The 21,309-nt window shown below is 42.9% G+C and overlaps 1 protein-coding gene across 4 annotated transcripts in view; it reads left to right on the top strand.

Moving 5' to 3' along the window:
* The window catches only part of BBS9 (Bardet-Biedl syndrome 9), a 493,563-nt gene that overhangs the window by 70,550 nt on the left and 401,704 nt on the right, over positions 1-21,309 (top strand). For all 4 annotated transcript variants that reach the window (XM_054019331.1, XM_054019330.1, XM_054019329.1 and 1 more), the window contains 3 exons: positions 14,849-14,933; positions 19,069-19,249; positions 20,348-20,477. In XM_054019331.1, the coding sequence (XP_053875306.1) occupies positions 14,849-14,933; positions 19,069-19,249; positions 20,348-20,477 (396 nt within the window). The remainder of the gene's footprint in view (positions 1-14,848; positions 14,934-19,068; positions 19,250-20,347; positions 20,478-21,309) is intronic.

Raw genomic sequence — 21,309 nt, 5'->3', positions numbered from 1 at the left:
CAAATGAACACACTGTACACAGATCTTTGTGTTAAAATCCTTTATCCTCTACTTAAGCCTTTTAACAGGAGTAAATTCTTATCTGTTAAAATATTAACAGGTTGCCTGCATGCATCCCAAGTCCTTGGCACCTACAACAACTGCATAGTTAAACCCAATTTGCCTACGTCTTGTTGCCATACCAACAAGTTTCCCTCTTGACTTTTCCCTATGGAGGGAATCAGACATGTTGCTGCTTTAATTATATTCTGGTAGGAGTCGGACCCATAAACCCCACTCAGGATAGAAGACCCATGCTGTATAAACACGGATGAAGACAGAGTCCCTTCTCTGGAAAGCTCACAAACTAAGTGATGTAAGATCCAACAGTAGGTTGGGCATACGGATATAACATACAGATAAATGTGTGTGGTCATGATTGGCGCAGTATGATTAACTTAATTTGGCATATTTGTGGGAGTGCCTCTAACTAGTGCCCTATATTGAGGCCTGTCCCTACCAAAGATGATGTGGGCATATTCCTAGACTCCTGCTTCTGAGACCACGCTTGGATTTGGAATACTGTGCCAAGAGAATTACCCTTTAGGAAAGATAAAAGAACAAATTATATCTTTATTTATACAAAGCTGATCAATCCTGCTCAATAAGTTTAACTCTCTATCTACCTGCCATGTGCTGATGGTGTGAATTGTAGCATTCAGAGTGCCTTCTGTCTGCAGGCTATATGTCCGGTATGCTCAAGGCACTCATGACTACAACAGTTCTAAATGAAATTGTGCCATATTTTGCAGGCCTAATCCCACCATAGGCGACTATATCCTTTTTATTACCATCAGAAAGTGCTAGAGAATCACCAGTCTCCCAGCCTGTCTCATGAACAGATAGGCAACAAAGCAGGTGTTCTCCAGTGCTTTGATAGACCACACCGTTTGCATATACGCATGTAACCCTATCCTCTGGTCGGTTTTTGAGAAGGGGAGGTGTGAATTATGCTTCTTTTTGCCCGAAACTCCTCTGAGATCATCAATTGATATGGTAATGGCCATGTAGCATCCTAATAAATGCCTAGTCAAGCTCAGGAGAAGCACATCTCTGTAACATCAAAAATAAGTTACCATGAAGGGATCCTTAAACAATAGATGCTCCCATCCATTTAACAAATATTGCTAAGGTCTTGAGAAAACACCTGCAGAGAAAGTACGCAAATAGACCGGTGCAGATCCTCTGTGAGTTTTGCTCAACTCCTAGCTTTCCATCATTCTACAGCCCAGAACTCCCTTTTATGGGTTGGGGATTGCAGCCAGTGTTAAATAAATAAATAAATATTTTATATTGCAGTAGTACCTAGAGACTTACCTCAGTGACAGTCCCTACCCCAAAGAATTTACAGTCTAAGCCCATACATAACAGGCTGATGAGACAAACAGGGCTGAGGAGATGAGATAATAAGAATAATAGGATGCATGCAATTTTTAGTCAGAATCTCATCAGAATGCCATAGCTAACAGGCTGAAATTATGGCAGAGCGAAGCCCTTTCTCAACCAAGGATGGCATAACATGAATTTCTCTTCTAATGTAGGCCCAGGCTAGTAGCTGGTAAACTATGGTTATCTCTGAAAGATAAAATACTTTAACCGTTCTTCAAGTCTGTGGAACAACCAATCTCTGTCTTTAAAGCTTCAGCCAGTGGCAGTAAGTCTCTGGTTCTAGATTACTGGCTTCCAGTGGCAACCATGTAGGAAATGATGTAATTTTTCTGGATACTTGACAATAAACAGCCTGTGGCTAGCTGACTTTTGAATCAGTGCTTGGTGCAGTTAGACTCAGAAACAGTTTTCCTCATATGTGCCTGACTATTAGAAGATCCAGTTAGATGCTTCATAGTGATGCTTCATTGTAACTAGGAAGAAATGCATACCATGCCATCAGGTCTCTGTTTTCTGGGTCACGTGTTGGAAGTGTGGATATTGACCGAGCATGCTTTAGGGTGCTGAAGTCAGCTGGAAAGCAAATGCATGTTCCCAAATAATCAAAATTCAAGGGCTCAAGCAGTGATTGGAGTTTACTTTGGGTAATTTTTTTTTTCAGATTCAGTGTGTTGATATTTTCTTATCTTATCGTTGGAGATCCTGGGCTTCTTGACTTTTTTGAATATAGTTCAATACTGAGAAGTGTTAAAATTGGTGTTGGACTGCTGGCCTTTCCCTTTCAGAGAGGGATGCATAATCTGGCAATTGAGTGCTAACAGATGTGATGCTGGCAGCCCGAGTACCGGCTGTGGCCAAGGGCTAGACATCAGCTGAGAACTGACAAACTCACAGCTGGAAGCCAGGCCAATTCACTTGTGTATAGATCAAAGTGATCATTAAATACATAAGAATGTATTTGCAGTGTAGTTGTAGTTGTCAGTCCCAGGATATTAGAGAGACAAAGTGGGTGAGCTCTGTGTGGCTCGAAATCTTGTCTCTCTCACCAAAAGAGGTTGGTCCAATAAAAGATATTGCTGCAGACTTTGATTTGCCATGTGCTCTGCCATAATTCTGCACTGGCCACCAGGGGTCCCAGGCACATAAGGTAAAAAATCCTATGTGATGAAACCTGCTTGTTGTTCTTGTGAGGAATGTAATCTCCCTAGTTTTGTGTGGGACTCACCTTTAATTAAAACCACCTGCTACACCTGATAAGTCCCCCTATACTTTGCAGTGCAGAAGCAGGGTCCTGCAGAAGCACTGGTTGTATTGCATTGAAGGGAGCTGTGTTCTTTATAAGCCCTTGTTACCTGACTGAGGCAAGTCTCTCAAGTTCTCTCCTAAAGCCAGCTAAAGCCTCATCTACTTACCGCTGCAATTTCTTCCCCCAGAATTGTAGCACCTGCATTGACTGCTATGCCTCCTGCTGTTGTTTGGTATACTGAAACACTCAGCTAGGGAGGTGGGAGTACTGGTACTAATACATTTATGGAAGTGCTCTTGCCTTGCATCTCTTTCACTCTCCATCCCTGTGAAGGGATAATGAAATGGATCTGGAGAGCTACGTCACAGTATTCACCCCATCAGCCTGGTGATCTGCTCCCTGTTTTTGTGGGCCAGTCTGACTGCAGTTGTCACTGCTGATCTGTCTCGATGTCCTACATTCTTTTGCTGCTGGTTACTGAGAGTAGTCAAGAACTGCTTCTAGAGCAGCTGAGTGACCTGTTGCCATTTCTCAGATGTCAGATGTGCGTGCTGCCAGGGTTGTCCTGGTGGCCAGGTGGGAGCCAGGGTTGACCTGGTGGCGGGGTGGGGACTTTCCCAGGGGTTGACCTGGTGTCTGCTAGAGTCTTCGGGGTCCCACCTCATCAACAATGACCTGGAAGGCATAAGAAAGTTCCTGTCTGGAGTAGAGGAAGCAAGTTTCATGACCAGAGGTCCAATATTTCTTCTGCTACTGAAGTAGCTGTCCTGCCCATCCCTTGTCTGCCTCGTGAGCTTCCCCTGGGAATACTGAATATTTTAGCAACTTGGAACGGAAATATTCCCAGCCATCCCAATGATTTTTAATCCCCCTTCCTCCTACCCTATGCAGTGCTGGTCAATCATAGCAACCCTCAGATTATGAATCTGTTGGTTATGTGTCAGTCTCTACCTACATGTCACTAGTTCAAGTCACATATAAAGCAAAATGTGCTTCCTGCAAAGGAATTTGGGCCTGATTACATCAGTGATATAGTTTAAGGGTACTGTGATTAGTTTAGCAATTTTCTTTTGGCAAGAATTAATCTGCATGAAGCATACAGATTCCTATGAAACTCCTACTCAACATTCCAATCTGACAAGTTCATCTGCTTTCAAGACCAAAAATGCACATTTTCCTCTATCATAAGGGCTTATAGCCAAAATGCATCATCTTTGTGTAGGGGAGGAGGAACGAAGATTTTAGAGATAATCATAACCCAAAGGATTTAGAGGAATATAGACATTTTTTTCTGTTTTGCATTTTATGCCTCAAGAGTACAATTTAGTTAATGGTAACACAACCTGGCTTGTGCTTTACTGCCATAATAAATATTTACTGCTCTAGCACCAGAATTTCTATTATCTCTCAAACAACATACTCAGTTAATGGAGCCTTTCTACTACTGGGACTATTTTGTGTTGACTCCTGGATACTAAATAGGCTGTAAAGTTTGTATAGTTGCATTGACCAGGGGATGGTATAGTGATATAAGCATAAAGATGTGAAGTAAATAGAAAATTGGCATCAGTCAATTCTTTCCAAGGTGGATAACTGATAGTAGTATAATTTACTGTTTGTGAATTTTCCAGGTGACACCTTTTAAAAACTGAGGTCTTGATTTCTATTCATGGTAATTTAAAGTTCCACAGCTCATTTCAAGAGATTAGGGGTTCGCTGTAATGTCTTTGGCTAAACTTTCCCTCTGTCTGTCTGTCACCATTCACTTCGGTGGTGGCTTTTATCACAGTTTCAGGATGAACCATGCCTTTGATTCCCCCCCCACACCCCTTGTCTTCCTTGAGGGCACCCTCTTATGGCTTTAGGCTTCCTACCCATCACGTTTCTTGGGGTGGAAACCCATGTGTGTCTCTCCTTTCAGACTGCGGCTTGCTTGCAGTCCCTCTGCATCTCATTTGTGATTTTTTTCCAGCAGGTCTAACTGGGGTCGAGCACATGTGGTTGTTAATGCTTTCTCCTGGGCTACAACAGTGTACACTGGTTACCAATCAGCTTTCACAAAACAAACTGCATTTATTCTTAGAGCAAAAGCATTACAGAGAATACATATAAAAACAATAAAAGTTCCTATAAACATGCAAAAAGCTTACCAGAGGTTACCCATCAGTCTTATGGGATCCTGGTAGGTCAAAGGCTTTCCAACCCTTCTGCAAGGGTTGGGGCCCTTGGACAGAATGCCTTGTCCTTTTGCTGCAGAAAGAAAGCTCTGAGTCCATTTAAACACAGCCTTTTTATGCCAAAAACCCTTTCTTTGTCTATTGGTCTCCGGAAAATCCAGTTTGAACCAGCATACACAAACCTTCATAGGAGGTGGTACCTCATCCATCGTTTTAGTTTCTGTCCTGTGGAGTAGAACAGAATCATACATACTATCCCTGGCCTGCAGTGATACATAAACTTAATACAATATGTTCCCCCAAAGATACAGCATGTGGTTGCAATATCTGTCACAGGTTTGTTTTAGTAGTGCTGTATAGTTTGTGAAGTACTTTGAGATCCTTCAGGATTTTGATACATGTAATGTGCCACAATACTTTGAGAGAAAGACATAATGTAATATAATTATTGAAGTATTATGGTACATTGCAAAGTAGGATTTACTAATATTCCATATAAGCTAAGGGGAGGATACTGGAAGGGAGTACTCATAAGTTATATCTCAAAGCTGAATGCACAGTTGAGCCCTCAAAGGTGAGGGAGAAATATAGGGTTACCATTCGTCCGGATTCCCCCGGACATGTCCGGCTTTTTTGAGTTAAAAATAGCGTCCGGGGGGAATTTGTAAATGTCCGGATTTCCGCCCCATGCAGAGCGTGTGCGGCTTACAGGGCAGCCGGCCGGATCGTGCCACTCGCACGGGGCTCCGGCAGCGAGAGCCCTTCCTCCACTTCCCCCTCCTCTCCCCTGCAACTTGAGACCACTCCCCTCCTCTCTCTCCCTCCCTCCCTCCCCTCCCTGCAGTCACAGATCGCTGGCCGGCCGTTCTCCTCGGGCCTCCGGCAGTCTGGAGCTCCGACCCTGCTCCCCTCCCCCTGCTGCTGAGCGTGCTGCTCTGCAGCACTCTGTTCTGAGCGGCAGGGTAAGGGGGCCAGGGGGTCAGAGAAGTGGCAGGGAGGTTCTGGAGGGGGTAGTCAAGAGACAGGGAGCAGGGGGAGGGTTGGATGGGTCAGGAGTTCGGGGGGGAGCGGTCTGGGGGTTGGGGGTGTAAGGTTTTGGGCAGTCAGAGTACAGGTGGGGGGGTCTCAGGAGGGGGCAGTTAGGGGACAAGGCACAGGGAGGCTTAGGTAGGGGGTGGGGTTCTGGAGGGCAGTTAGGAGCAGGGGTCCCAGGAGGGGGCAGTCAGGGGACAGGGAGAAGAGGGGTTTGGATGGGTCAGGAGTTCTGGGGGGGGCTGTCAGGGGGTGGGGGTGTGGATAAGGGTTGGGGCAGTCAGGAGACAGGTAGGGGGTAGGGTCCTAGGGGGCCAGTTAGGATGTGGGGAAGGTTTCAGGAGAGGGCAGTCAGGGGACAAGGAGCAGGGAGGCTTAGGTAGGGGGTGGAGTCCTGGGGGGCAGTTAGGGGCAGGGGTCCCAGGAGGGGGCAGTCAGGGGACAAGGAGTTGGGGGGAGGGTTGGAGGTTCTGAGGGGGTGGGAAGTGGGAGGGAGTGGCAGGGGCGGGGCTAGGGCAGGGCTCCTCCCGTCCTCTTTTTTGATTGTTGAAATATGGTAACCCTAAGGGTATGTCTACACTATGAGAGTAGTTCGATTTTACTTAAATCGAATATGTGGAATCGATATTACAAAGTCAAATGTGTGTATCCATACTAAGGACAGTAATTTGACTGTGTGAGTCCACACTAACGGGGCAAGCGTCGACATTGGAAGCGGTGCACTGTGGGCAGCTATCCCACAGTTCCCACAGTCCCCGCTGCCCATTGGAATTCTGGGTCGAGCCCCCAATGCCTGCTGGGGAAAAAAAATGTGTTGAGGGTGGTTTTGGGTAACTGTCGTCATCCAACCGTCACTCCCGCCCTCCCTCCCTGAAAGCGCCGGCGGGCAATCAGTTCACGCACTTTTCTGGTGAGTGACAGCGTGGACGCCACAGCACTGTGAGCATGGAGCCCGCTGCGACTATCGCTGCAGTTATGGCCGTTATCAACACCTCGCACCTTATCATCCACCTTTTTCAGAAGCAGATGCTGAGAAATCGGGCGAGGAGGGTACGGCAGCGCGGTGAGGACATGAAGTCTGAGAGTGGCACAGACCTGTCACAAAGCACGGGACCCCGCACCGTGGACATCATGGTCACAATGGGTCATGTTGATGCTGTGGAACGGCGATTCTGGGCACGGGAAACAAGCACGGACTGGTGGGACCGCATAGTGCTGCAGGTCTGGGATGAATCACAGTGGCTGCGAAACTTTCGTATGCAGAAGGGAACTTTCCTGGAACTTTGTGAGTTGCTGTCCCCTGCCCTGAAGCACAAGGACACCCGGATGCGAGCAGCCCTGACTGTCCAGAAGCGAGTGGCCATAGCCCTCTGGAAGCTTGCAACGCCAGACAGCTACCAGTCAGTCGCGAACCACTTTGGCGTGGGCAAATCTACCGTGGGGGTTGTTGTGATGCAAGTAGCCAATGCAATCGTTGAGGTACTGCTGTCAAAGGTAGTGACCCTGGGAAACGTGGAGGCCATCATAGATGGCTTCGCCGCGATGGGATTCCCAAACTGCGGTGGGGCTATAGATGGAACTCACATCCCTATCCTGGGACCGGACGACCAGGCCAGCCAGTACATTAACCGAAAGGGCTACTTTTCAATGGTGCTGCAAGCACTGGTGGACCATAGGGGACATTTTACAAACATCAACGTCGGATGGCTGGGCAAGGTTCATGATGCTCGTGTTTTCAGGCGCTCTGGTCTGTTTAGACGGCTGCAGGAAGGTATTTACTTCCCGGACCACAAAATAACTGTTGGGGATGTGGAGATGCCTATAGTGATCCTCGGGGACCCAGCCTACCCGCTAATGCCCTGGCTCATGAAGCCCTATACAGGCGCCCTGGACAGTGAAAAAGAACTCTTCAACTACCGGCTGAGCAAGTGCAGAATGGTGGTGGAGTGTGCTTTTGGACGTCTCAAGGGGAGATGGAGAAGCTTACTGACTCGCTCTGATCTCAGCGAAACCAATATCCTCATTGTTATTGCAGCTTGCTGTATGCTCCACAATGTCTGTGAGAGCAAGGGGGAGACCTTTATGGCGGGGTGGGAGGTTGAGGCGAATAGCCTGGCTGCTGATTACGCCCAGCCAGACAGCCGGGCGATTAGAAGAGCCCAGCGGGACGTGCTGTGCATCCGGGAGGCTTTGAAAGCTAGGTTCCTGAGTGAGCAGGGTAACCTGTGACTATTACGTTTGTTTACAGAGAAGCTGAACCTGCTCCCATTTCTTTACCCTGTGAATGTTCACTATCCTCTCCAGTTTCATACCCCATTCACCCACCTTCCCCCCTTCCACCACACGTTTAAAAATAAAATCACTGGAAATTTGTTAATGAACACAGTTTTCTTTATTACTGTTTTCGCGGTCAAATGTTGAAAGTGGGACGCAGACTGTGGTGGGGAGCGGGTGTAGTGTAGTGATGCAAAGGACGCTTCTAAACTCAAGGAATGACACACTCCTGCTTCTAGAGTGGTCCGCACTGGTGGACTGGTTGTTTCAACGGAGCCCGCCACCCCTCCTGTTTGGGACTCTGTGTGTGGGGGCTATGTGACTTTCTGGCAGGGGAAGGACGGTTACAGATCCCCTGCTGCGTGGCTCTGTGATCCAGGATAAGGACCACTGCATAAGATCTCTAACCGCCCTCCCCCGCCACAAAGTCACATAGTCCCCCCCCAGAACATGAAACCCACCTCCCAGACTGACCAGGGTGCCTAGTGACTGCAATGTGTGTGTGACTTTCTGCTGAACCTGCCCCTGTGTCTGTATCCTAGTAAAGGTGATTGTCCTGTCCAATTACCAATAGAAACGTATTTTTTATTAGCAACTACACAGTTAAGGGATGAAACTGGGATAGGGGCTTGGGTGAGATGGGAAGGAAAGGACTTATCAAATTTTGGGGAATGACAGCCTTCTGGTACATGAGCAGTCTGCAGGGGTGGAGTGACAGTTTTCACGGACTCTGCCACCCCTCCTTCTTGGTACTTTGGGTGAGGGGGGGTATGGGACTTTGTGGCGGGCAAGGGTGGTTACAGATAGACTGCAGCGGGGCTCTGTCCTCCTGCCTCCGGTCCTGCAGAACATCCACAAGGCGCCGGAGCGTGTCCGTTTGCTCCCTCATTAGTCCAAGCAGCATTTGAGTCGCCTGCTGGTCTTCCTGCCGTCACCTCTCCTTCTGTTCGCTGTGTGATCGCTGGTATTGCAACATGTTCTCCCTCCACTGGGTCTGCTGGGTTGCCTCGGCTTGGGAGCAGTCCATAAGTTCTGAGAACATCTCGTCCTGTGTCCTTTTCTTTCTATGCCTAACCTGCGACAGCCTCTGGGAGTGTGATGCCAGGGTAGGTCGGGAGACAGTCACAGCTGTGGGATGGGAAAAAAGGAGTGAATTCCTCAGAAAGATAAATTTTTTGGTGAACAAAGAACGTAGTCTTTCTCTGTGAACAAGACCATGCACAGCACCTATCACATGCGCACTCAGGACAAGGTCGAATTTTCGGCCTTCGCATTCAGTGCCTGGGGTCTTGCAGTGCAGATCAGACAAGCGCGGCCGGACAACGGAATTTGGGTAGCAGGCTGACATGGTAAGCCGTAGACTTGTGACAGCTTAAAACTGTAATAATAGCACTGCCCTACTTTCACGTTCAAAGCAATGCTCCCAGCGTTGGCCAGTTCCTGCTGCCACCAATCCAGCAAGCATGAACTCTGCCCCTTTCCCACCCCCTCGTGGCTGTCCCCGGGAAAGATCCCTGTATGGTGCCCCTTTCCCGCCTCTACCACATGGTTGTAAACTGCCGGTTACAGTTCTGTAAAGGAACAGGCAAGCAGTCCCAATACTAACATTCCCCTAATTCAAAGCAGGTCACCATGAGCGACATCACTCTGATGCGGATTTCAGAGAGCGACAGAGAATGCATGCTTCATGAAAGCCTGCAAAGACCAGAGCCGTATGCTGCCATGCTCTGCAAGGCAATGATCCCGGAGTACTTGCTGCTAGCCTGGTGCAGGAACGTTTCCTACTACGGAGGACACAACAAGGCTGCTCTCCCAAGGAACCTCATGCAAAGGCTTTCCAATTACCTCCAGGAGAGCTTCATGGAGATGTTCCATGAGGATTTCAGCTCTATCCCTGGACATATAGACCGAATTTTACTGTAGCTGCACTGGCAAGGACTAAATAGTAGAGCGCCTAGGGCAAACCAATCATGATAAACCGGACATTGTTAGATTTTTTGGCAGTAGTTGCACTATCAGAGACTAAAACTTTAAGCGCCTAGGGCAAACTAATCATGAAAAACCCACTGTTAATATTAATGTTCTGTTCAAAATAAATCTTTACATGTTTATAACACTTACCGACTGATCCTTCCCCTGATTCTGGGTCCGGTTTAACGCCTGGCGACGGTTGGTAGGGGTTCTCGGTGAGGGTGATGAAGAGATCCTGGCTTTCTGGGAAATCAGCGTTGTAAGCGCTGTCGACTGCCTCGTTCTCCTCATCTCCTTCCTCATCTTCCCCGTCCGCTAACCTCTCCGAGGAAGCGGGCGTCGACAATATCCCATCCTCAGAGTCCACGGTCAGTGGTGGGGTAGTGCTGGCGGCCGCACCTAGGATGGAATGCAGTGCCTTGTAGAAACGGCATGTCTGGGGCTGGGATCCGGAGCGTCCGTTTGCCTCTTTGGTCTTCTGGTACCCTTGTCTCAGCTTCTTGATTTTCACGCGACACTGCGTTGCATCCCGGCTGTATCCTCTCTCTGACATGGCTTTTGAGATCTTCTCGTAGATCTTTGCATTCCATCTTTTTGATCGCAGCTCCGAAAGCACGGACTCATCGCCCCACACAGCGATCAGATCCAAGACTTCCCGATCAGTCCATGCTGGGGCCCTCTTTCTATTCTGAGATTGCATGGCCATCTCTGCTGGAGAGCTCTGCATCGTTGCCAGTGCTGCTGAGCTCGCCACGATGTCCAAACAGGAAATGAGATTCAAACTGCCCAGTCAGGAAAAGGAATTCAAATTTTCCCGGGGCTTTTCCTGTGTAGCTGGTCAGAGCATCGAAGCTCGGACTGCTGTCCAGAGCGTCAACAGAGTGGTGCACTGTGGGATAGCTCCCGGAGCTATTAGCGTCGATTTCCATCCACACCTGCCCGAATTCGACATGGCCATGTCAAATTTAGCGCTACTCCCCTCGCTGTGGAGGAGTACAGAAGTCAAATTTAAGAGACCTCTATGTCGAACTAAATAGCTTTGTTGTGTGGATGGGTGCAGAGTTAATTCGATTTAACGCTGCTAAATTCGACATAACCTCCTAGTGTAGACCAGGCCTAAGAAATAGGACCCAGATGTAACAAAGCAGAAGAAATTTTGTTTTTAATGTTTTATGTTAAAGAAATGATATGTCTTTCTGATTTTGGCAAACTCAACGTGCCACCATCTGGACTGGTATTTTCTAACAAGGCAACATGGAACAATTTGTCCTGCTCTGAATTTCTCTGCCATCCTGAGATTTGTACAGTACAGTGCCTTCACGTCAGCAAGCAAGGGCTATTAAATTGATTCTTACTTTCAAGCTCTGAAAGTAACATCTCTTTCCATATTTAAGTTATTTTACATGTGATGTGACATGAAAGAATGCTAAATAGCTTGATAGGTTTGTTTGGACCTCTATGGGTTCTGTGGTTTTAAGATTTTAGTGTTAGAAGGAACTGCCATTCAATCAGTCATTTCATAGATATCAATGCACTTTTGTGATTTGTGGGAGACTGGTCTGAAAAATGTAGATTGCCCCCATGTTATATTGTAAAATAATACTGTATTTGGTCCAGTGTTTCTGATTTGGACAAGAAAGTCAGGTGCCTAAGATCATGTCATTGAATACTTACGTGGTAAAGAGAGATTCCCCCCCTCCCACCTCAGAATCTGCAACGTCTATTTTAAATGTTCTGTAGTTTGAAAACAGAGTGTTTTTGCTTGTGTAGAAGGCAAAGTTGGAAAGAGATATGGTAATATTTGTTTTGTAGCTCCAACAGCAGTTTATTTAGTTTTTTAATTTAGGTCATAGAAAAATTGCTTTTGAATAATTGCATTTCTCAACTCAGGTAGAAATTTTTAACTCTTCTTTAAAGTTAAAACCACTAAGAAAAATCCTTTAGCAGCCATTCCCACAAATACAGAAATAAAACAAAAATGTTAGAATTGATCATGTTAATATTTAACTTTGTCTTGGAATAAACTAAAATATATTTAATCTGCTGTTAAGTTACTGAAATCATCAGGGAGAATTGGGACACTTGGAACCCTCTGTTAGCCTGAACCTGATTTTAATAGGAGCTGACTCAGTATATTCCCAGTACTGGGCCCTAATTTATAGGTGAAACTTTGCAAAAATTATTAAAATGCATTGATTAGTTTTGTGAGGGAGTGTGATGTCTTGAAAGTGGCCAGTTAGAGTATTAAGAAAATTATTGACTTGTAGGATTGTGTGCTAAACGATAAAGATGAAGGCATTTCGCATGCATGACTGAAATCAACTGTGTGCTGAATACCCCTGTTACACTTACTCTTCAATACATTTGGCTCATGATATTGTGATAATACTTTACACTTTTATATCGTCTTTAATCTGAAAGTTCTTTAAAGTGTGCTGCTTCTCTGAAAAGCGATTGTAAAAATGGAACAGTCTTACTCTCGCTGATCTATCCCATGTGTGTTAAGAGTAAGATATTAACATATTTTTTTACTGTTTTTTATTCCTGTTGGATCTGCAGAGCCAACTGAGAGAGAGTGTGTTTGATTCAATTCCTCGTGCAACAGGAACAGGGTTGTTTACTAAGTTACGCCAGTGCAAACCCAGGAAGGAAATGGAGATATAGAGGTGTCACTGAGGGCATAATTTGAGTATTGTGGGGGTTGCATAAGTGTAACTAAGGGCAGATATAGGCCTGCATAATTTTTATTACTGTTGATAATGAATGAGTGAGAAGAAAGAAGCCAACTTGACTCAGTTTGCTGGGCTGTCTGTTATAAAATGAAACCTATGCAACTCATCTAGTCCCATTTTTACAGAGACACATTTCCGAGTAGAACCATTTAATTCTCAAACATGTCTCTAAGGTAGGCAAGTGTTACTCTGTCTCAGCTTTAGTTTAATTTTTTTTTAAATTAGAGATTATTTGAAATGAGGAAAGTTCATACTGCCCTAAGGTCCTATTTCCAAAATGCTGTAATAAATTGTCTCTGGCCTCTCTCTCTCTCGTTTAGAGCATCTGCCTCAAACATTTAATTTAAACAAACAAAATAAAATCTGAACTTTTTTGTGGAAAAAAAATTAATGTAAATGTAACCCACACACCTTCTGGGTGTGGTGTTCGGTCCCATCAAGTGGCACAGAGACCACTTAAAGAGAGAGATAAAATGAGTCTGCTCTACAGCCTTAGCTAACAGTTGGCTTTTAGCTCATGCTGTAGAGCAGGGGTCGGCAACCTTTCAGAAGTGGTCTCCCATGTTTAAAAAAGATGAACTCAAATTGGAACGAGTGCAGAGAACGGCCACTAGGATGATCAGAGGAATGGAAAACCTGTCGTATGAAAGGAGACTAGAGGAGCTCGGGCTGTTTAGTCTGACAAAACGAAGGCTGAGGGGGGATATGATTGCTCTCTTTAAATATATCAGAGGGATAAATACCAGGGAGGGAGAGGAATTATTCCAGCTAAGTACTAATGTGGACACGAGAACGAATGGATATAAACTGGCAGTGGGGAAGTTTAGGCTTGAAATTAGACGAAGGTTTCTGACCGTCAGAGGGGTGAAATATTGGAATGGCCTTCCTAGGGAAACGGTGTGGGCGAGGGACCTGTCTGGTTTTAAGATTAAATTAGATAAGTTTATGGAGGGAATGGTTTAATGGTAAAACATATTAGCTGAGGAATACCGAGCAATAGCAGGTAAATAGTATAATGGCTAACAAGGGTCAGGCTGGAGACTCTTGCCTACATGCTCGGGGTCTTACTGATCGCCATATTTGGGGTCGGGAAGGAATTTTCCTCCAGGGTAGATTGGTTGAGGTCCTGGAGGTTTTCGCCTTCCTCCGCAGCATGGGGCAGGGATCGCTAGCAGGAGGGTTCTCTGCCAATTGAAGTCACCAAGACACAGGATTTGGGGACTTCATCAGCAGAGTCAAGGGAAGGGTACGGACGGTTTTGTGGCCTGCAGCATGCAGGGGGTCAGACCAGATGATCATAATGGTCCCTTCTGACCTTAAAGTCTATGAGTCGAAGTGCTGTGCCGAGTCTTCATTTATTCACTCTAATGTAAGGTTTCGCGTGCCAGTAATACATTTTAATGTTTTTAGAAGGTCTCTTCTATAAGTCTGTAATATATAACTAAATTATTGTTGTATGTAAAGTAAATAAGTTTTTTTAAATGTTTAAGAACCTTCATTTAAAATTAAATTAAAATGCAGAGCCCTCTGGCCCGGTGGCCAGGACCCGGACAGTGTGAGTGCCACTGAAAATCAGCTCGCGTGCCGCCTTCGGCACGCGTGCCATAGGTTGCCTACCCCTGCTGTAGAGGCTCATGCACTAAGCTCCAAAGGTTCCCAGTTCGATCCTGCTGGGTCGTTGGTGTTACATAAAGTTAAAAAACTGAAATCTTCCACTACTACTAGATAAGCATGTATCCTTAAGGTAAAAAATCTCAATCTGACCGCATGTTTTCAATACTACTTTTAAATCCATTATCTAGATACTATACTTCAGTGCATGTGCTCTGTAAGAATGATGGTATCAACAGATACATTGTACAGTAGGTTTTCTGACAACATTTTTGGATTCTGCTTTTGCCATAGCCTTTATAGTTATCATTATTTTAAAATTTGATGTAAAACTGATGAACTGCAAAGAGATACTATCTGTATTTTTTTTATAACAGGTACCAAGTGCTGGCATTTGCAACAGATGCTGATGAAAGACAGGAGACAGAGCAGCAAAAAATGAGTTCTGGAAAAAGGCTTGTTGTAAGACCTGTTTATTTTACATAAACTATACCCTGCAGTGCATAAATATTAAAAAGAGAGAAGACTAACTGACAGATTGAAACACTGTGTTGTCACTAAGGGCCAGATCTAACTTCCATTTAAGACAATGGAAAGACTCGAGTAAATTTTATTGTGATTTGGTTTGGGACCTAAATATTCATTAAGCTCTCTGTTTTAAGAAAGGAGAAATTAACATAACAGAAAGGGTTAATTCCATGTTAATTTAATTTTCAAGATGGAATGTGTTGAAATATATGTACATTTAAAAATTTAAGCAAAATTTAATTTAAAGTCTTTTTATGATTAGTTTGTTAGATTTCTAAAATGCATCCTGTTAAAGTTGGGGCCTTATGTATGATGTTAAACAGAACACTATATAGGAAAAAGACATTTCCCCAAATAGCCAGCTCACCAATCCTGACCCCCTCCTCCTTTGGCCATCCCTCCCACCCTTGCAGTGAAAAACCTGGGAAATTAACGTCTTTTACATTGTGCCTTAAGGTTGACATACTCAGGCCATTTTGAACTAGTGGGGAAAAGGAATTCCTGCCTCGGTAGTACTGCACTGACAACTGCTTGATCATTTAAGATACTCCAGAAAATGCTAGGTTTCAGAGTAGCAGCCGTGTTAATCTATATCTGCAAAAAGAACAGGAGTACTTGTGGCACCTTAGAGACTAACAAATGTATTTTGAGCATAAGCTTTCGTGGGCTACAGCCCTCTTCTTTGGATGCATAGAATGGAACATATATTGAGGATATATATACACATATAGAGAGCATAAGTAAAAGAAAAAAACTTTTGAAGTGATAATCAAGATAGCTCAGTACAGACAGTTTGATAAGAAGTGTGAGAATACTTACATGGGGAGATAGATTCAATGTTTGTAATGGCTCAGCCATTCACAGTCTCTATTCAAGCCTAAGTTGATTGTATCTAGTTTGCATATCAATTCAAGCTCAGCAGTTTCTCGTTAGTCTGTTTTTGAAGGTTTTCTGTTGCAAAATTGCCACCCGCAGCTCTGTCATTGAGTGACCAGACAGGTTAAAGTGTTCTCCTACTGGTTTTTGAATGTTATGATTCCTGATGTCAGATTTGTGTCCATTAATTCTTTTGCGTAGAGACTGTCCGGTTTGGCCAATGTACATGGCAGAGGGGCATTGCTGGCACATGATGGCATATATCACATTGGTAGATGTGCAGGTGAACGAGCCCCTGATGGCATGGCTGATGTGATTAGGTCCTATGATGATGTCACTTGAATAGATATATTGACAAAGTCGGCATTGGGCTTTGTTGCAAGGATAGGTTCCTGGGTCAGTGTTTTTGTTCAGTGGTGTATGGTTGCTGGTGAGTATTTACTTCAGGTTGCGGGATTGTCTGTAAGCGAGGACTGGTCTGTCTCCCAACATCTGTGAGACTGAGGGATCATCTTTCAGGATAGGTTGTAGATCTCTGATGATGCGCTGGAGAGGTTTTAGTTGGGGGCTGAAGGTGACAGCTAGTGGTGTTCTGTTATTTTCTTTGTTGGGCCTGTCTTGTAGGAGGTGACTTCTGGGTACTCATCTGGCTCTGTCAATCTGTTTTTTCACTTCAGCAGGTGGGTATTGTAGTTTTAAGAATGCTTGATAGAGATCTTGTAGGTGCTTGTCTCTGTCTGAGGGATTGGAGCAAATGTGGTTGTATCTTGGAGCTTGGCCACTCAGTAACAGACTTAAAGGTGGCAATGTTGCAACAGAAAAGCTTCAAAAACAGACTCCAACAAGAAACTGCTGAGCTTGAATTGATATGCAAACTAGATACAATCAACTTAGGCTTGAACAGAGACTGGGAATGGCTGAGCCATTACAAACATTGAATCTATCTCCTTATGTAAGTATTCTCACACTTCTTATCAAACTGTCTGTACTGAGCTATCTTGATTATCACTTCAAAAGTTTTTTTTCTCTTACTTAATTGGCCTCTCAGAGTTGGTAAGACAACTCCCACCTTTTCATGCTCTCTGTATGTGTATATATATCTCCTCAATATATGTTCCATTCTATGCATCTGAAGAAGTGGGCTGTAGCCCACGAAAGGTTATGCTCAAATACATTTGTTAGTCTCTAAGGTGCCACAAATATTCCTGTTCTTTTTGCAGAAAATGCTAGCTTAAATAGTCCAGCTGACCTCATCTTCCATTATGGCACGTGGGGAGGAGAGATGATCTCTGGAAGAGTTAGAACTCAAACATTTTTGTACTATGTAAATCAAAGTCAACACCTTGATTTAAACATGGAAGCAAGAAGAGAACCAGCTCTTGGATAACGAGTCTCTATGTTTCCTTTGACTAACACTGCTAAGTAGGTGAGGACTGTATTCTGTAATATGTTTGACATCAAAGAACAGTCTTCAAATGTAACCCCACTTAGAGTATGTTGCAATACACTTTACCATAAACAATACCAGCTGATAATGTGTACAAGTATCCATACGGGGGAAAAATGCATAACTAATGCAATTGCTTCTGCCTGTGAAAAGAAAATGAAAGAATATTATGTCCAGATTGCTGAAGATGACATCCAAGAATGCAGAGAAAAGTACAAGAAGATCTTTTTTGTCCGAGGCAATAAAAATAGGACAGAAAAAATGAGAATTTCCCATGTTCACTTATCCTAAATTTCTGATGGATGGGTGTCCAGAACTCTATCTAAATTATGTTGAGAAAAGAATAATTTCTAACACAGTTCCAGACCTTGTCTACTCTCAGGGGTAGCCTCAATTCAGCAGTTGGTGGCCAGCAATAGGTGTAGCTGCACTGGGCAAGGACATGAGGGATTTGTACCCTTAAATTAAGAACAAACAGAGCTAGTTGAAGCTTAGCACTATCAGTGCAAATCCCTGCATGTTCTTGTGTAGGCATTGGAGCACAGCTACATTGATTGTTGAAATAGGGCTATTGTTGAGGGAGACAAAAGCCGTGAACTACATCGTGAGGGTTCAAAAATTCTTCTGTAACTATCATCAACCTTTGTGTTTGACTGAAAAAGGAGGATTGGTGCCCCACCTTCCTGATGGCACTTGATAGAGCTTTCAGAAAGATTATGAATTCACCTTTGATCCCACTACCAGAAGTGTTTGGAAAGCTCTGTTGAACAGAGGGTAATACAAACATAACACACATTTTACCAATGAGGGACTGTAAATTAAACTAGACACTAAACTTATAAAAGTAACTGAAGGACATATGGGGGGAATTTCTGATCATTCTTAGTTGGAGTCTTAATGGAATCTGAATCCATCAAATTAACAAAGTACTGGAATTTCACAGGGCAAAAAAAAAAAATCAAACATTTTATGGAATCTTCCTGTTATCTAGGCAATATGATGGGTATCAGTTGATCCCAGAACTGAAAGAATTTGCCAAAAAGTGGCTGATGTAACATAACCCTGATTTCTTTTATTCATTTTTAGCATTTTAAAATGGAAGGCGCAGGTTGTTACCTCAGCTCTAACAGTATGTTTGTGAAGGAGGTTATACCTCATTTTTTTAATCACAGTGGTGGAAAGTTGTGATTCAAAACCACAAAATACAGGACAGTTGAACTGAGAATTTTATCAGTTTTAGAAGCCCAGCTCTTCTGTTAAACCAGCTTGGCATCAGTCAAGTGTTTGTTTAGCAGTATCTAAGGGCAGACACGAAGGAGGTGGTAGACTTTAACTGGTTAGTAGAATGCGGGACTTTGAGGTTTATTTCCAGATTTCAAAGCGTTTTGTCATTTTGGACAATGTATGCATTTTTATTTTTTGAACAATAAATATTACAGAGTGAATTGCATAGCATGTGTTTATGGTTTATTTCATAAAATGTTTGTGGGCTGTTTTCTTTCCGCTCTCTCCAACAGTGTTTTATTTTTTGGAATCAGGAAAATCACAACGTTCCTGAAAATAATATGCATCTAAAAAATAGAACATTTTACCTCTTTCCCCCTCACTGTCCCCCAAACTGATTTTGTCTTTTCACTTATATTGCTGAAAATTTATTTGGTTTGATGTAGACTGAACCGTCTCCTTAAGCCTTTTATTATACACATAGCTGTTAACTGATCTTTGGTTATGTTTTCTCTTTTGAAGATGGATTGGGTTTTAAACATTGGAGAGCAAGCACTGGATATATGTGTTGTGTCCTTTAATCAGACCTCCTCTGTTTTTGTGCTTGGTGAGAGAAATTTCTTTTGCCTTAAGGATAATGGGCAAATTCGATTCATGAAAAAACTTGATTGCAGTCCAAGTTGCTTCCTTCCTTATTGTTCAGGTTTGTAAAAGAAAAATTCAACTTAGAATCTTTGACCTAGTTACACTTAAAACTAAGAATTTTTTTCATTAAGAAAATACAAACTTTTGAATATATTGTGTATTAATATAGTAAAAGCTTATGTAGAATTCAAATTGTACCTGACATTTTCTAACTGAAGTGGATAATTTTTCAGAGAACAGAAAGAATCAAGTATCCTAAAATTTGGGTTCTATTTGCTACTTTTTCTTGTAAGTCACTTATAGTAAATAAAAAGAGCAAAATCTTGCCTGGATTCAAATATAAGGCACATAAGGTAGGAGTAGAAGAGAGGTAAAGTCCACCGAGATTAAGGTATTCAAGCATGTTGCGTGGTGCCTCAGAGCAGCTGAGATCAATTAATTTTTCAGGGCTTTAAATGCAGCAAGAATGCAAGAAAGTTAGGGGTCTTGTAAGGATAAATGCTTGTGAGGTACTCTGATTCTGTGGTTGAATGGAATAAAGCTTGGCTGACTAATTGATAAAGACCAGAATTAAGAATCTATAGTTCCATTTTGGTACCAGAATAGCAAAGAATAAGTTTTAAAATCTTATATTAAATTAGTTAATTTAAACTTTACAAACACTCTTATAATCATCTTCATTTTACTTTCTGTAATTTCTTGTGTAAACATGTGATAGACAGCCCTTTGATTAAAATTACTTAATCGATGTGTGTGATGTGCCATGTCTATCCCAGTGCATTCATAGTGATGATGATAAATCCGTGATATTTTACTTTTGGGGCATTCTGAGACTTCTGGTACTAACACGAGTGATAGTTCTGGAAGTACCAGTAATGTGTCCGGCACTTCTTTTTATATTTCACACACTGATATAATTGTAATCGGTGTCCATGATTAATCACATATATTTTTGGTTATTGTCTATGTAATTTTATTATTCTTTTTGACTGCTTACTAGTCTATAAATAAAAAGGAAAACAAATCCGTTCACAAATATGCAATAGTGGCTCGAAAAAAAAAAAAAAAAGAAAAGGAAAATAGTGTGAACCTGAAAGGAAAACACTTGCTCATGAAAACATCTGCTGTCTTAAAACTGTTTTTATGTTTTTAACAGTGTCTGAAGGAACAATAAACACTCTGGTTGGAAACCATAATAACATGTTGCATGTTTATCAGGATGTGACATTGAAGTGGGCCACTCAGCTTCCCCATATTCCTGTAGCAGTAAAAGTGGGCAATTTACAGTAAGTAACTTTGTAACAGTTTCATTTTTTTAGATTTATTTATTTTTTTGCTGGAAACAAAAAATCTCTACAGATGCTAATAAGCATTCCTATAGTATTTAACAACAACAACCAAACAGTAGTTTATAAAAGGAAAAAATATAGTTTTGGGTATGTTGTATGGTATATTCCCTGGATCAATTTATGCTGTTACTCTGATACGTTTGGAATAATTTTGTTCAAGTATTAGTATTGCTTTGGATTTACATTGGTGTTAGTGAGGGCAAAACTTGGCCTCTGTTTCTGACAAAATAATTTCTTTTGTGAAAGAATGATAGATGGTTCAAAGATTTCAAGAGAGCACTTCAGTCTAATACGATCTTCTCTGAGATAAGAAAGTAGGAGTCTCTATGGGAATTTATTCATCATTATCAGTCTAATTGCAGCTGAATTCCAGAGGCTCTTGTTGAAATGGATAATTGTACTATAAAGCTAGTTTTTAAGTTAGTTTAGTAATCTGTTTAAATTATGCAATTTTGCATTCACAGCAAGGAAAGAAACTGTGACACTATTACATGTATTTGTTTCCTATCACTGACATACAGCAAGCAGAGTGGAAGAAAATGGGACACAATTATGAAGTAGCCTTATTTCTTGACTTGTAGGTTGCATGTTTTTCACAAGTGCAGAGGCTCACAATCAAGGGAAAATGCAAAGTCTGAGTAACTAGTTTTCTCATTAAGATTAAGATATATTAAGACTGGGAATCTCTGAAGAGGCCTACAAAAGCTTTTTGTTCTCTTCTAGTGGTTACCTAATGCTTTTTGAATAAATGAAAATTACAAAATTAACT

Source organism: Malaclemys terrapin, chromosome 2, assembly GCF_027887155.1.
Source record: "Malaclemys terrapin pileata isolate rMalTer1 chromosome 2, rMalTer1.hap1, whole genome shotgun sequence".
In the NCBI taxonomy this organism is placed as follows: Eukaryota; Metazoa; Chordata; order Testudines; family Emydidae; genus Malaclemys; species Malaclemys terrapin.
This window is presented reverse-complemented; position numbering and strand designations above follow the sequence as displayed.